At 54.5% G+C, this 15940-nt stretch overlaps 1 protein-coding gene across 1 annotated transcript in view; it reads left to right on the forward strand.

Annotated features, from left to right (window-relative positions):
- The window catches only part of Myo15a (myosin XVA), a 53391-nt gene that overhangs the window by 13646 nt on the left and 23805 nt on the right, over nucleotides 1-15940 (forward strand). Inside the window, exons 11-36 of the mRNA XM_026408717.2 lie at nucleotides 457-618; nucleotides 2199-2312; nucleotides 2556-2614; nucleotides 2706-2829; nucleotides 3401-3496; nucleotides 3940-4071; nucleotides 4593-4718; nucleotides 5605-5682; nucleotides 6618-6766; nucleotides 6862-6907; nucleotides 7078-7202; nucleotides 7668-7785; nucleotides 8084-8259; nucleotides 8980-9064; nucleotides 9773-9826; nucleotides 9927-10008; nucleotides 10085-10215; nucleotides 10600-10695; nucleotides 12235-12470; nucleotides 13146-13327; nucleotides 13655-13727; nucleotides 13916-14107; nucleotides 14685-14845; nucleotides 14961-15055; nucleotides 15564-15684; nucleotides 15849-15916. Of these exons, the coding sequence (XP_026264502.2) occupies nucleotides 457-618; nucleotides 2199-2312; nucleotides 2556-2614; nucleotides 2706-2829; nucleotides 3401-3496; nucleotides 3940-4071; nucleotides 4593-4718; nucleotides 5605-5682; nucleotides 6618-6766; nucleotides 6862-6907; nucleotides 7078-7202; nucleotides 7668-7785; nucleotides 8084-8259; nucleotides 8980-9064; nucleotides 9773-9826; nucleotides 9927-10008; nucleotides 10085-10215; nucleotides 10600-10695; nucleotides 12235-12470; nucleotides 13146-13327; nucleotides 13655-13727; nucleotides 13916-14107; nucleotides 14685-14845; nucleotides 14961-15055; nucleotides 15564-15684; nucleotides 15849-15916 (3081 nt within the window). The remainder of the gene's footprint in view (nucleotides 1-456; nucleotides 619-2198; nucleotides 2313-2555; nucleotides 2615-2705; nucleotides 2830-3400; nucleotides 3497-3939; nucleotides 4072-4592; nucleotides 4719-5604; nucleotides 5683-6617; nucleotides 6767-6861; nucleotides 6908-7077; nucleotides 7203-7667; nucleotides 7786-8083; nucleotides 8260-8979; nucleotides 9065-9772; nucleotides 9827-9926; nucleotides 10009-10084; nucleotides 10216-10599; nucleotides 10696-12234; nucleotides 12471-13145; nucleotides 13328-13654; nucleotides 13728-13915; nucleotides 14108-14684; nucleotides 14846-14960; nucleotides 15056-15563; nucleotides 15685-15848; nucleotides 15917-15940) is intronic.

The following is a 15940-nucleotide window of genomic DNA, read 5'->3' on the forward strand; positions in this document are numbered from 1 at the left end:
CAAAGCAGGGGAAGAGAAAACCTACCTTCCTCTTTATCTCTCTGGAGCCTAGAACAACTAACCAGCCTGGGGCTACTACCTGGCCCTCTCTGTGCCGCAGTTTCCTCACCTGGGACATGGGGACAGCATCATGTCACAGCGTGGGAACAGAGTGAGGTTTTAGAGACGGAAATTCATGCACGTCCTGAATTTAGCATTGGCCTGTGGCCCATGCTCCATCAACATGGGCCACTAAGTTTCAATTGTCATTATCAGTGGCTGCAGCCAAGGTGAACAGGAGACCAAGCCTCACTAGGCACCACCCTGAGCCATCTCAGAGCTTCCTGGACCTGGAGAGTAGAATGACCGCTTGAGGGACCAGCTCAAGCTACACTTCCCTTCAGGGCAGGGTGGGGACTTTGAGGGCTCCCGGTCCCCACCCAGGGTCCCTGACCTCCAGCCTGTGCCCTGGCCCAGGGCGGGAACTGTGAGATCACTGGCAAGAGCGATGCCGATGACTTCCGCCGGCTCCTAGCTGCCATGGAGGTGTTGGGCTTCAGCGGAGAAGACCAGGACAGCATCTTCCGCATCCTGGCCTCCATCCTGCACCTGGGCAACGTCTACTTTGAGAAGTATGAGGTAAGGGGACATCATGGCTCTCTATTCAGAGACTTGAGAGCTTCTATATTTCCCTTCCAGGTTATACTGTGTACATTTTTGTGTTCTTTTTTTTAATTCTTTTTAATTCTCTGCTTTGGGGTTGTTCTTTTTTTTTATTTTTATGAATCTATAAGGGCTTTTTACATATGTTAAGGAATTCAGTCCTTGGTTTCTGTTATGAATCACAAATAGATTTTCCAGTTTCAATTCGTATTTATTTTTATTTTGTTCACAAGTGTTTGAGTATTTTCGTGTTGTTTTCTATGTCTTGTAGAACATTTTTTGTTGTTGTTTTTTGCAGGAATCTGCAAACCAAATTTTTTTTTAATATTTATTTTTTAGTTATAGAAGGACACAATATTTTACTTTTATGTGGTGCTGAAGATCGAACCCAGTGCCTCATGCATACAAGGCAAGCACTCAACCACTAAGCCATAATCCCAGCCCCCAAATTATTTTTAAAATATTTTAGGCAGTTCATCTATGAATTTTTTCTTGCATAAATGCTGGATTTTTATTATTTTAAAAGAAACCTTTTTAAAACTATAACAACCTTCTCCCATAATTTTTTTTCAATGCCAGGGATTGAGAACTCATGGGTGTTTTATTACCACTGAGCTACATTCCCAGCCCCTTTTATTTTTTATTTTGAGAAAAGGCCTTTCTAAGTTACTTAGGGTAAGTTGCTGAGGTTGGTCTCGAACTTGTGATCCTCCTTCCTCAGCCTCCCACCACCACACCCATCTCCCATAATTTTTTAAAAGAACTTTCATGGTTTCATGGATTTTTGAAATTTTTTTTAAAAATTAGGTATTTGATTCAAAAATTTATCCTAGTAAGGTTTGAGGTAGGAATCCAATTAACTTGTCTTCCGGGTAATTACTCAATTATCCCCTCATTTGAAAAATAGATATTTATCATATCCTGAATGACCATGCACACTGACATCTAATCCCAGACTTTCTAATGGACTTCATTTATCTATTTATGCACCATTTGCCTATGACCACGCTCAGTATTTTTCCCCTGTGGTGCTGGGGACGAACCCAGCCTGCTAGGCGAGTGCTCTGCCACCCAGCTACATCCCTAGCCTGACTCACTGTTTTAATTACTGCAACTATAATGTCTTCACTATATTGTATAGCCTCTTTCGCTCTTTTCTTTTTTCAGAATCTTCCTGGCAATTCTAGCTTGTTTCCATTTTTTTTGTTTGTTTTGTTTTGTTTGTTTGCAGTACTAGGGATTGAAACTGGGGGTATGCTACATTCAAACTAAGCCCATAGTCCTTTTTATTTTTGTATTATTTTAAACTTTTATTTATGTATTTGGTACCAGGGTTACCACTGAGTCACATTTTTATTTTGAGACACGGCCTTGAGAAATTGCTGAGGGTCTTGCTGAGTTGCAGAGGCCGGCCTTGAACTTGTGATCCTCCTGCCTCAGCCTCCCAAGTCACTGGGATGTAGGCCCACCCTCACGCCTGCAGTTTCTGTCTTTCATATAAACGTTAAACTCGGTTTGTCTAGTCCACAACATGCTGCCCTTGGTGTTTTGCCTAGACGGATGCACAGGAGGTGGCCTCAGTGGTAAGCGCCCGGGAGATCCAGGCCGTGGCTGAGCTGCTGCAGATCTCCCCAGAGGGCCTACAGAAGGCCATCACCTTCAAAGTGACCGTGAGTCTGTAGGCACTGGAGACTCTAACAAAGCCTCCCCCCAGCGCCTGTCTCCTTACTAGAACAGCAGCATTGCCAGGCAGAGGGAGCGGGCACCCTACCCTCTGGTCAGCTTCATGCCTGAGGCCAGCCTCACCATCTCTCTAGCCTCCCTTCCCCAGCCCTTTAATCCCTGGTGGGAGCAGGGGCTTCCTGGAAGTGGTGACCAGCCTACTGTCACTCAAAGGTCCTGTCCCTCCCCAGGAGACAATGCGAGAGAAGATCTTCACCCCTCTGACCGTAGAGAGCGCCGTGGATGCCAGGTGAGGCCGCGTCCATCCCTCCCTGCCTGGGCCCGGAGACCCCCAACACCTCGTCCCTCTGCCCACCAACCCAGTGCCTCCTCTGCCCCAGGGACGCCATTGCCAAGGTCTTGTATGCTCTGCTGTTTGGTTGGCTCATCGCCAGGGTCAATGCGCTGGTGTCCCCGCAGCAGGACACCCTGTCCATCGCCATCCTGGATATCTATGGCTTCGAGGTAGGATGGTGTGAATGGGTAAGGAGCAGGAGACACAGGCAAGGCCTCATCTCCTTCAGGCATCCCTGGTTGGTCCCCTGAACACAGAGGCCCCTGCCTACCGGGTTGGACAGGGACCCCAGAAAGGCCCAGACCAGAGCTTTGCCCTGGGGAAGCTTCCCAGTGGTGCTCAGTGGGGGACAGACTTTGACAGGCCCATGTGATCAGAGCCATCAGGTACCAGGCACTTCACTCATTCACCTGTGAGGCAGGTATTCCCCATTTGACAGACGGGGAAACTGAGGCATGAGGCGAATGCTCCAAGTCACACAACTCGAAAGTGGCAGCACCGCGATACAAACCCAGGCAGAAGGCTCTGTGGCCGGAGCTTTAGCCTCTACCTAGGCTGAAGGACCTAGAGCTCCAGGTGCTATCCCCAGGGTGGCGGAGCCACACGGGGTTCTGAGTAGTGAGCTTTTTGAAGTTTCAGCCATGACAGGCAGGGAGAACCCTGGGCCTGGGCTGTGGAGGTGGGGATGGCTGGGTTGCTGGCCAAGGAGGGGCCAACCCAGCCTCCCCATTCCCCCGGCAGGACCTGAGTTTCAACAGCTTTGAGCAACTATGTATTAATTATGCTAACGAGAACCTTCAGTACCTCTTCAACAAGATCGTCTTTCAGGAAGAGCAGGTGGGTGTGGGGTGGGGTGCATCCACTCTCCTGTTTCCTTCCACCCTCGCTGGCCAATGGGCCTCCTTGGAGACTGGTTCTTTTTCTTGAAGGGCAATTCCCAGGTTGTCAGGAGACAGTGGAGAGAAAGGCCTTCTAAGCTGGGATCAGCACACGTGAAGACCTGTGTGCTGGAGGGGAGAGTGCTGGGGTGCTAAGCGCAGAGAGGAGTCCTCTGGGCAGAGGGCCTTCCTATCCCCTGCTGGGCTCTTCCAAGCAAAGGGAACAGCAGGGTCCTGAGATGCTTCATGTTGCACTATTAGGGGGTGAGCTCCCTGTTCCAGGAGGTATGCAAGCAGAAGTGTCCCGGCCATCCTCCTTCAGACAAATGTAGCCCAGAGAGTAGAGTGAGTGTGCCCTGGGAAGGGCTAGGGGGTTGAGCCTCTATCGTCTGCTGCCCTCAGGAGGAATACATCCGTGAGCAGATCGACTGGCGGGAGATCACCTTTGCTGACAATCAGCCCTGCATCAACCTCATCTCGCTGAAGCCCTATGGCATCTTACGCATCCTCGATGACCAGTGCTGCTTTCCCCAGGTGACCACGGGTGTTGTGTGAGCCTAGCCAGGGCGCTGAGATCTCTGAGTCCCACATCCTCATCCTACCCTGAGTCTTTCATTGCTCTCTGCTCTGACCAGGGGTGGGAGTGGAGCATCAGGACACCCAACCTACCATTCACAACCTGGGGTGATTTAGGATGGAGGGGGGATGTGAGTGTCCAGAGGAGGGGGCTGCATCAGCCTGGGAAGTCCCAGAGGGCTTCCTGGAGGAGCTAACCTTGGAGTTGAGCCTCAGATCCTGATTGTGCAGGCAGAGTGTACAGGCAACGGGGCTGGGAGAGAGGCAAGCTGGGAATTGATTCAGCCACACCTATCTGCAGGGGTCCACTTAGGCCCCCAGTATCTGGCTGATGCCCTGTCCCCACCCCCAGAGCCCCAGGCAGCCATGAAAAGTTGTGAGTTGTTCCCTGCAGTGCCCTTTGGGGAGCAGTCAGGGCTGGAGAATTTGCCAACAGGGTCCCAGGACCTCTGCCCACCTACTATCCCACCTGTCACCAGGCCACAGACCACACATTTCTGCAGAAGTGCCACTACCATCACGGCGCCAACCCACTCTATTCCAAACCCAAGATGCCGCTGCCTGAGTTCACCATCAAGCACTATGCCGGCAAGGTCACCTACCAGGTAAGACCTGCGACAGCCAGCATGGTACCGTGGCTGCCCTACGTGTTAGACACAGGAGCACCATGTGGGACCAGCCACACTCCCCTGGTTCTAGTCCTGGTCCTTCAGCTCCCCAGATGTGTGACCTTGGGCAAATTGCTTACCCCTTTTGAGCCTTAGTTTCCTCACCTGGAAATGGGATCACAGCGCCCATGTCCAGATGAGGATGTGAGAAACCTAGAATGGGATATGGTAAAGAATAGCTATTATTAGCTGGGCACAGTGACACCGTGCCTGCAATCTCAGGGACTGGGGAGGCTGAGGCAGAAGGCTTGCAAGTTCAAGGCCAGCCTCGGCAACTTAGAGAAACCCTATTTCCCAAAAAAATTTAAAAAGGACTGGGGATATACCTCAGTGGTAAAATGCCCCTGGATTTTACCCAATAAATAATAACTATCAGTAGTGATTTCACTGTAGTCACCTTCCTATTTTCTGTGACACGCTGGCCAAGAGGTGTCAGAAGCTAGGTTTGCAACCCTCTGTCTTCGTCTGGGTCTTATTTTCCTCATCTGTGGAATGGGCATTGAGAGCGGGGTGAACCGCAGACTGGTGGTGTGCAAAGCCAGGCCTACTCCCTCCTCCCAGAGGAGTGAGGCTAGTGGTGGGGGCTGGATGGGAGGGAAGCCCTAGTAGAGGGAAAGAGCCAATCCCTCCTAGGGTGGACAGGAAGACAGAGGCCTGGGAAGGCAAGGCCACGGCCATCCAGGGGACGTGAACCAGCCCAGAGGAAGGAACCGAGGAGGAGGCGTGGGAAAATAAGCCTCTGAATGCCTGCTGGGTGGGCTATCCCTCTACTTTGCCCCGGGGTTGGTTTGGCCCCTGCTGCCCTCCTGGCTTCCTCTTTTAGGTGCACAAGTTCCTGGACAAGAATCATGACCAGGTGCGCCAGGACGTGCTGGACCTCTTTGTACGGAGCCGCACGCGGGTGAGCAACCCTAGTCTCCAGCCTGGCCGCTGCCCTGGTCCCGCCCCTAGCACGGCCCCGCCCACAAGCCAGCCCCGCCCATAAGGCCAGCCCCGCCCACCGCCAGCCTGTCCCTGGGCCTGGCTGCGGGATCCCAGCCCTAACCCCACCTGGACCTCGCCCTGTATTTTCCACCACACTGGCCCCGCCTCCTGAATGGTCCCCTGACCCCTGGCTCTGCTTTTTGCCCCGCCTACCCTGTCCGCCCACCCCGCCCCAATCCTTCACTTCCCCCTCCCCCTTCCCCTCCTCCTCCCCCTCTCCCTCCAAAATTTCTTATTTACATGCAGGACCTCACACATGCTAGGCATGCGCTCTTCTGCTGAGCTACAACCCTAACCCCACGTGCCTATTCTTGCCTGCACCAGATAGTTCCCTGGGCCCCAGACCCATAAGGCCCTGTCAGAGCCTGGTGGCTCCATTTGGGTTCCTTGAAGGCTTAGAGAAGTCCCCAGCCCCACTATGACCCCCTCACCTCCCCTGTGGCCCTCCGCTTCCTTCTCTGTCAGATCGGTACCTTCTTCTTTAGTTCTGGGTTCAGCCCCTGCTGAACACCAGCCAGAGTTCAAGATCATGCATGCCACAGGTGGGGGGCCAAGCACATAGTCAAAGACTCTGTGTTCCCCAGAATGAAAGGGGAAAAGCCAGCCTAATTATGGGAGGGGTCCCCAAGAAACTGATGAAGGTCCTGTTTTGAGTTTGTAAGCCAGGATGGTGGAGAGGGTAGGAGTCTACTTATTTTCTGGATTCCTTCAGATGGGGGAATTAACTTTTTTTTTCCCCCTTTTTCTTCATTTCTCTCTTTGGCCCCTACCTCTCTGTGTCTATTTTCCCTGCCTGTCCCCTTGTCTTTCAATGCCTTGACCCCTGCCTTGACTGGCCACCCCCCAATCCAGGTGGTAGCACACCTCTTCTCCAGCCACGCCCCTCAGGCTGCCCCTCAACGCCTGGGCAAGAGCAGCTCTGTCACCCGACTCTACAAGGCGCACACTGTGGCTGCCAAGTTCCAGCAGTCGCTCTTGGATCTGGTGGAAAAGATGGAGAGGTGGGTAAGGACAGGTGGGCAGAGGACCCAGCCTCACCTTTAACCCACCCCATGACCCTCAGTGACTGAGCACCTTCCTTCTGGCTTCTGTCCAGGTGCAACCCCTTGTTCGTGCGTTGCCTGAAGCCCAACCACAAGAAGGTAAGTGAGCACCGAGCCCCCGGGAGAACCAAATCTTCCTACCTGTGCTAGAGGACCCTGAGCAAATGGCTTGGCCTTTTCCACTACCTGCTCAGTCTACCTGATCAGTTCATCATGGATAGTGCCTTTGCACACGAGTGAGCAGAGTCTCTCTCTGGGCATCTCTACAGGAACCAGGTCTCTTTGAGCCAGACGTGGTAATGGCGCAGTTACGTTATTCAGGGGTCCTGGAGACTGTACGGATCCGCAAAGAAGGCTTCCCTGTGCGGCTTCCCTTCCAGATGTTCGTTGACAGGTACCTCCATCAGGATAGTTCCTAAGCTCCGCAGACCCTTACCCAAACCCCTGTGGCCCTGGAATCACGCCTGGAGAGCATAAGACTTTGACATTCACAGTCGCTCACGTTGTACACTACTCAAGAGTTTTGCTAGCTGTTATATGGTAAATGTATTTTTAGTTTCGCCTTTTTTCACAGTTGTCTCTGTGTCGATCCCACAGAGGTGTGATTTTTAAGTTATTTTGACAAGCTTCCAGTAGATGGCAGTAGAACGTCTTGTTCTACTGAGATTCTCTATCCCGATTTTCTGATATCTAGAAGTAGCCTTGAGGCCAGAGTACCACTGGCCGCTGATCAGATGACCTGAGCAGAGCTACCGCTGGGACTGGGGCCTCCTGGACTCAGGGGTTGAGGGTGGTTAAACCTGGGTCTATCAGGCACCTGGGGTAGGTCTCAGCTTCAGTCTGAGTGTGGGCCTTGCAGGTACCGCTGCTTGGTGGCCCTCAAGCCCGACCTGCCAGCTAACGGGGACATGTGCGTGTCAGTGCTAAGCCGTCTGTGCACAGTCATGCCCAACATGTATCGCGTCGGGGTCAGCAAGGTGAGTCCTGCCCACGCTCAGCCCTTAGTGACCTCAAGTTTCATGTCCAAGCTAAAGAGTCCTGTCCCAGAGGCAGTCCAGATGGGCTGGACGCACAGAATGCTGGTCCTGCTGCCGGACCTGTCTGTGCTTGGGTGGTTCTTGCTGCCTGATTCACCACTGATCTCTCTTTCACCTCCCTGAACTTGGCCCTGCTCCTGGCGTCTGCCCTGTCCCTCTGTCTCCTTGGACTTGCAGGGTGGGGTGGGGTGGGGTGCCGGCCTCCTGGCTCTCACCTTCCTCTGTGTCTTCTTCTCAGCTGTTCCTTAAGGAGCATCTGCACCAGCTGCTGGAGAGCATGCGGGAGCACGTTCTGCACCTGGCAGCCCTCACGCTGCAGCGCTGCTTCCGGGGCTTCCTTGTCCAGAGGCGTTTCCGCTCCTTGCGCCGTAAGATCATCCTCCTGCAAAGCCGGGCACGAGGCTACCTTGCCAGGTGTGTCCCCGGGGAGGGAGGACTGCCTGCAGGACTGTACTCAGGGCTGGGAGAGGCTGTGCCTGAACCCAGGTAGTAGTAAGCTGTGGAGTTGTGCCAGCCAGGCCTCCGCAGGAAGGATGACCAGAGTCTCTGTGTCCCTGTTTGGGGAGACCCTTCCCACCCGTGCCCAGGCCCTCTTGATTGGCAAGTGGGAGAATCCATCCAGTAGAAAGGGGCTCCACCCTGCATCTCAGGGACCCTGGGACTATAACAGAATGAGAAGGTTAAATCCAGGCCCCGCCGCTTAATTTGCTGTGGGATAGACGTGGTGGCCCCCACCCGTAATCCCAGCGATTTGGAAGGCTGAGGCTGCAGGATCATAAGTTTGAAGCCAGCCTAGGCAATTTAGTGAAACCCTATCTCAAGTTGCTGGGATTTCAGGTGTGTGCCACCACACTGGGTACGTGAAACCCTATCTCAAAAGAAGAAATAAAAATGGACAGAGGTGTAGTTTAGTGGTAAAGTGCCCCGGGGTTCAATCCCAAGTACAAAAAAAAACCTTATTTTTTTTTTCCTGTGTGACCTTGGTTAAATCACTGCCCCTGTCTGAGCTCCAGTTTCCCTTTGTGCCAAAGGGCCTCAAAGTGTAATGGAGGCACTGTCCGCTAGGCAAGTCTGATAGGGGCATTTCTACTTCTTGGTCACCCTGTCACCCCAATCCATGACCCTCTCTGCCAGGCAGCGCTATCAGCAGATGAGGAGGAGTCTGATGAAGTTCCGGTCCTTGGTTCACGCCTACATGAACCGCCGCCGCTACCTCAAGGTACAGGTGCCAGCCCTCTCTGGGGTCAGAGAATAGGAGACCGTTAGCCTCAGTCTTGGGCTCAAATCCCTGCTCTGCCGCTCCTGAGCTGGGTGACCTCAGCCCCTCTGCAGCCTCAATTTCCCATCTACCTCTTGGGGTTGTGCAAAAGTTTAAATGAGATATCGTATGTGAAGGATTTGGCCTGGTGCTGGGTTCATAATGGGGTCTTCAAATAATGGATCGAGGTTAGAATTTGGAGACCTGAACATCCCCGAATCCGGTCTGGCTCTTAAACTTTGATTCTAGTCTCGGTTCATGGTCATATAAACCAACTGGAAAGATCAATGTCATTCATTCCCGAAGCATGGGAAAACCGCGTGGCCTTTACTGAAGGTCTTGTGGCTCAGCAGAGGACAGATGCCACTGCACACTGCTTGGCCACTTTGTAGAACTCCTCCTTCGCGGGTCTCCCCGAAGGTTTTCTCCCCTTGCCCTTCGCTGTTGACGGTCTCTGGCTGTCCTCCTGTCTCCTCTGTTTCTCTGGCCACACTGTCTTCTCTTGGCCCTCTGTGAAAGGGGAGCAGTAGCCTCCAATTATGGGAAGCTGCCCCCTGCTTCTCAGGCCAGCCGCTGCCTTGTGCGTGCTGGCCTGACCTGGCCCGGGCCTTGGGGCCCACCGTCGCCTCTGCCTGCCGTTCCCTGCCTTGACCATCTGCTGTTCTGCAGCTGAGGGCAGAGCGGAGGCGCCGGGTGGAGGAGGCACGGCTGCGGGAGCAGGAGGTGGGTGTGGGGTCTAGGTGGCCGCAGGGGCCAGGGAGGGAGGCTGGCAGGCGGGGGTGTGGCAGGCGATGCCCTCACCACTTGCTGTCTGTCCCTCTAGGAGCTGAGCAAGCGGGAGGTGGTGGCTGTGGGGCACCTGGAGGTGCCAGCAGAGCTGGCTGGGCTGATGCAAGCTGTGGCAGGTGTGTCTGCACTGGGCAGGGGGCAGAAGGTATGGGGACAAGGGAACAGCCACTTCACACTCTCCACTTTCCATAGGCCTCAGGCTGGCCAGAGTGCCCTGTGTGGCCCCTGTGAGGACTCCCCGGCTCCAGGCCGAGCCCCGAGTCAAATTGCCCCTGGATATCAACAATTACCCCATGGCCAAGTTTGTCCGGTGCCACTTCAAGGTAAGGGCTGGCATAGGTCAAGTGGACACTGACCCATCGGATCTGACATTGTCCTCACCCTGGGACAGGCTGGGATAGTGAGGGTCCTCTGGAGCTCAAGGCAGAGATATTGACCAACCAGTCTTGGAATATTCTAGAAACTGGGTAACTACTACATATCAGTGCTACTCTAAGTTCCTGGGAAGGAACCAGATAAGACCTCATCCAGCTCACCAAGAGCCACCGTCGGCACCCTGACAGCTCCCCATTTCCCCATCCGGATGTTGGAGACAGGTGCCCTGCCTCAGGGGCTCCTGGGCCCCCACCTGGCATGGGGGCAGTGGGTCCAGTTGTGCCTGTCAGTCCCAGCTCTGCCTCCTCTTGTTCCTGCCCCATGCCCCCCAGGAACCTGCCTTTGGGATGCTGACAGTGCCCTTGAGGATGCCCCTCACGCAGCTGCCAGCCGAGTACCATGCAGAAGCCGTGAGCATCTTCAAGCTGGTATGGGGCCTGCCCCAGCCCACCTTCAAATTCATAGCCCTGAGAAGCTGAGGCAGGAAAATTGCAAGTTCAAGGTCAGCCTTGGCAACTTAGTGAGACTCTGTCTCAAAATTTAAAAGGGCATGGCGGGATATAGAGTGCTCCTGGGTTCAGTCCCCAATACCACCACACACACACACACACACACACACAAAAAGTCATCGCCTCTGACTGCCGGTGCTGTCCCTCTAGGCCCTCCACAAGCCTGACTCATGAGCCTCTTCCTTGGACTTCCATGTCAGTGGACACTATATCTGGCTTCCTTTCAGGTGGCCCTTCTTCCTGGCAGAAAGGCTGCCTTAGACTGGGGCCTCCCAGGGTTACCAATGATTCCTCTCCTCAAGGGTTTCCTAGTCTGAATGGGGAGGCAGATCCTGAGCCTCGCCAGGGACCAACATCAGGAATAGAGGAAAGCAGGACTCTAATTTAGCCCCAGGCAAGGTCAGAGAAGGCCTCCTGCAGGAGAGGGCATGAGAGCTGGAGGGGAGTTTGCAGGGAGAGTGCAACAGGCACAAAGAGAGGAGGAAATCAGTGTGCTCAGGACAGAGAGTTAAGAGGGTGAGGGAGGGGGTGTTTCCTGAGGACCTGATTGCTGAGCCAGAGCTTGCATCTCATCCCAAGGACCACAGGAGTCCAGGAAGATGCTCCTGTGATGTGGTCAATCTGAGTGGTAGAAAGAATCTAATAGGGTCAGATCCAAGTATTATACAGAACCCTTTGAGGCTGGGGCGGTGGCACATGCCACCTGTAATCCCAGAGGCTCTGGAGGCTGAGGCAGGAGGATTGCAAGTTCAAAGCCAGCCTCAGCAACTTGGCGAGGCCCTCACCAACTCAGTGAGACCCTGTCTCTAAATAAAATATTTTAAAAGGTTAGGGATGTGGCCCAGTGGTTAAGTGCCCCTGGGTTTAACCCCCACCCACATCAATAAATAAATAAATAAATCGATGAATGAATTAATTAAAATTTAAAAAAAATAAAGAGCCCTTTGAGGCCTAGCAGGAGGTATGGAGCCAGCCGGAAGCCAGGAGAACAGGTGGGTTACTGGGGCTGTGTGGGGCACCTAGAAGGTTCCTGAGCAGAATAGGAAGTCAATATGTATTTTGGATCTTTTTTTTTTTTTGTACTGGGGATTAAACCCAGAGGCACTTAACCTCCGAGTCACATCCCCAGCCCTTTTTATATTTTATGTAGAGACAGGGTCTCGCTGAGTTGTATAGGGTCTCACTAAATTGCTGAAGCTGGCATTGAATTCGAGATCCTCCTGCCTCAGCCTCCTGAGCCACTGGCATTACAGGCCGCGCCCGGGTGTGCTTTGAATCTTAACCTTTCCCGTAGTCGGGGTGAACTGCCCTGTCATTCGGCACAGAATATGGCAGTTACATTGTACTATGAGGTACTTTCCTATGGACAGAGGACCCAAGGGAGAGGTGTACGTGGAGGGGTGGGGGTGCAGCAGGAATAACCTTCTGAGAGGCCCAGGAGAGTCTTTCTGTGGCCAGATCCTGCGTTTCATGGGCGACCCCCACCTGCATGGTGCCCAGGAGGATGTCCTGGGGAACTACATCGTGCAGAAGGGGCTGACGATACCTGAGCTACGGGATGAGATCCTGGCCCAGCTGGCCAATCAGGTGTGGCACAATCACAATGCCCACAATGCCGAGCGGGGCTGGCTGCTCCTGGCTGCCTGTCTCAGTGGCTTCGCACCTTCCTCACGCCTCGACAAGTTCCTCCTCAAGTGAGTGGGACCCGGAGGGGCCAGGGTGGATGGGACTGTGGTAAAGGGTAGACCAGGAGCAGCATCTTTGTGAGGGGAGGCACGGGCACTGATGTGGTCCAGTCTCCACTGGGCTGGGCTCAGTTTCCACTGGGCCCAGTGCAAGAGGAAGGACAGATTTCACTGCAGAGGGTAAGAGTCAGGTCAGACTGGAGAAGGGACTTCCTGAACCCAGAAGTCGGCAAGACCAGGGCATGGCGAATTTGGAAAAGAGCAGGGACCTCTCGGGTCATGGGGAAGAATGGGGGGCGCTTTAGAAGCATGAACAGTTAGACTTGAGAGGCCTGAGTTCAAATCCCAGCTCAGTCATGGGTGAGCTTCGTGACCTAGGCCAAGTTATTTCACCTCTCTGGGCCTCCATTGCCTCACCTGTTAAAGAGGGATAACAGTAGTGCATACTTCATAGGCTGTGGTGAGGATGAAGTTCTTAGAACAGAGACAGGCAGGTGGTGAGTGCTGCGTGGACGCCACCATGACAACGCTTCTGGGTGTTGTCATGCTGGGTGCAAAGCATGATTTGCAAGAGAAGGGACTAGGGCAGACCTTGAACTATAACCTAGGACCCTTTCAACCTCACCTTAGGGCTCTGGGCCAGCCTGGACCTCCCTTAGGCTCTGACTCCCTCCCACCCATCAGGTTTGTGTCTGATTATGGGCAGAATGGCTTCCAGGCAGTGTGTCAGCACCGTCTCATGCAGGCCATGGGCCGGGCCCAACAGCAGGGCTCAGGGGCGGCCCGCACCTTCCCACTGACCCAGCTTGAGTGGATCACCACCCATGAGAAGGCCAACATGGCACTGGATGTGAGCTGCTTCAATGGTAAGCTGCCTTGTCCCTACCCCTCACCCTGCCCTCCCTCGGTCCCTCATGGAGGGGCAGCTGGAGTCCGCTGGGCTCCGTATATTCTGGGGTCAACAGTTGTCCTGAGAGGCTCTGGAGCTGGGAAGGAGTCTGCTCAGAGATACCTCTGCAGGAAAGATATATGGGGTATGGGGACTGAACCCGCAGGGGCAGGGAGGGAGAGCCCTGATACAGGGACTCAGGGCAAGAGTTGGGAGGCCTGGAAGGAGAAGGCAAAGCAGGGCAGCCCTGCGAGACTTAATTGCAGATGTCCCAGGCTGAGTCCAGTGCTTGCTACCACCCCAGGTGACCAGTTCTCCTGTCCAGTGCACTCCTGGAGTACTGGGGAAGAGGTGGCAGGAGACATTCTCAGGCACAGGTGGGATCCTGGAATACCCCACCCAGCACATCTCTGTGTACCCGGGAAGAAGGGAGGGAGGGAGGGATAAGAGGCCAGGTCCCCCAGGGTCCTAAGGGTCACCATGGTCGTGCTTGGGGTTTGACTCATATCCAAGGGTCTCCCCTAGGTAGGTGCCCCGTTTCCATCTCTCCACATGCTGTCACCAGGGGTCTGGCTGAAGGCTGGAGAGGATGGACGGTGGCCATGAAGAATGGTGTGCAGTGGGCAGAGCTGGCTGGCCATGACTACGTGCTGGACCTAGTGTCGGACCTGGAGCTGCTCAGGGACTTCCCTCGGCAGAAGTCCTACTTCATTGTGGGCACGGAAGGGCCCATGGCTGGCAGGGGATGCCCGAGAATGTGGGTAGCTATGTGGGCCACCTTCACACAGATGGCCTCTCCTGGGTAGCAGGTTCTGCTTGCCTGACTCTTGGGAGAGACCGAGTTTAGAGGGGTTTGTGGTTGTTTGTATTTGATTGTGAGATGAGTCTCTCTGTGTTCTCCTCCCTGGCTGGCCTCGAACTCCTGGGCTCAAGTGATCCTCCTGCCTCAGCCTCTGAGTAACTGGGACTATGGGTGCATGCCGCAGTGGCCAGTGGTGTTCTCTTTCTCTGTGTCTGTCTGTCTCTCTTTCTCTTTTCTGTAAGTGCTAGGGATGGAACCCAGGGCTTTGCACATTCTACGCAAACACTACCACTGAGCTACATCCCCAGCCGTTGTTATTTTTATTTCCCGATGGTCTCACTGAGTCGCCCAAGCTGCTCTTGAACTTGTGATTCTCTTGCCTCAGCCTCTTGAGTCACTGGGTTTACCTAGCTGCTGTCCTTCTTTTTAAATGAAGAAAGTCACCCCATTCTGGGAACAGAAAATGTCGGGGAGCTTCTGATAGGGCTGTGGTTCTCTTAGCTGCTCTGTGTTCCCCTCCCCCCCTCAACAGGGTTTTTGGGAATAGCTGGGACTCAGATGAGGATACACCCCCCAGGCCTCAGCCTCAGCATCCCATGCCTGAAGTACCTGACTCTGATGGGGACAGCAGCCACAATGAAGATGGCACAAGTGGGGAAACTGAGGCCCAGAGAGAGACAGCCACCCACCAAGGTCAATCAGCAATGGCCACCATCACTGGTGGGGAGGGAACCTGGGAGACCGTGGGGGAGGTGGAGACCAACAGGAAGAATGAACTTGCCCTTTCTGTATACCCCCCCCCATCCAGACTCGGACAGCCTTGGAGAGCCCGCTGTGCCCCATAAGGGGCTTGACTGCTACCTGGACAGCCTCTTCAACCCCGTGCTGTCCTACGGGGATGCGGTAGGGACAGGGGGAGCATTTGCAGATAGACAGCAGGCTCAGTGTGTACCCCTGAGTCACGTCTGGGCCCAGAATGACACGGGAGCTTCTCACAGCCAGGGTCATGGGGTGCTGTGTCCTCTCTGGGTCTGTGTTGGCCATGGGAGGAAAATATGAGGGTGTCCTCACAGCTGGAGATGCCACCACCTCCGGTAGAAGCCAGCTCTCGGTGGGAGTGAATGACCTTGATCCCTGTGTCCCCTGTGTCCCCTCACCCTGGGGACTTCCGGAGCACCACAGCAGTCCGTGGATGATACGCAGCCCTGAGCAGGGCCTAGCTCCTCTTTGAGCTTCAGTTTACTCCTCGATCAGAGGAGAGAAGGTTGTGGGGAGGACGGGTTGGGGACAGACACTTGGCCAGTGGGAGGTCCCCCCGGGGGGAGGAAATGACTGGTGTCAGGTGCCTGTTACCATGGAGCCTCCGGAGTACAGCACCGAGGCAGTCACTTGAGCCACCCGCTGCCCCCAGGACCTGGAGAAGCCCACAGCCATTGCTTACCGCATGAAAGGGGGAGGCCAGCCTGGCGGAGGCAGCAGTAGTGGTCCTGAAGACACCCTCAGGAGACCCCCAGAGCCAAAGCCAAAGCCAAGTCAGTGCCTCCCACTAGGGTGGTTCCAGGGTGGGGCAGGGCTGGGGCTACTCATAGGCCTACAAGCACCTTTAAGTGCTAGGCAGCCACAGGTGGGAGTGGGAGGGCAGGGGGCATTGCCCATGTCCTCCATGTCTGCCCATGTCCCCTCTCGGCTCCTCCAGTCCCAGGCCTGGATGCCTCCACACTGGCTCTGCAGCAGGCCTTCATCCACAAGCAGGCCGTGTTGCTGGTGAGTGAGGGACAGACTTCCTGG

The sequence above is a fragment of the Urocitellus parryii genome, chromosome 7 (genome assembly GCF_045843805.1).
Source record: "Urocitellus parryii isolate mUroPar1 chromosome 7, mUroPar1.hap1, whole genome shotgun sequence".
Classification (NCBI taxonomy): domain Eukaryota; kingdom Metazoa; phylum Chordata; class Mammalia; order Rodentia; family Sciuridae; genus Urocitellus; species Urocitellus parryii.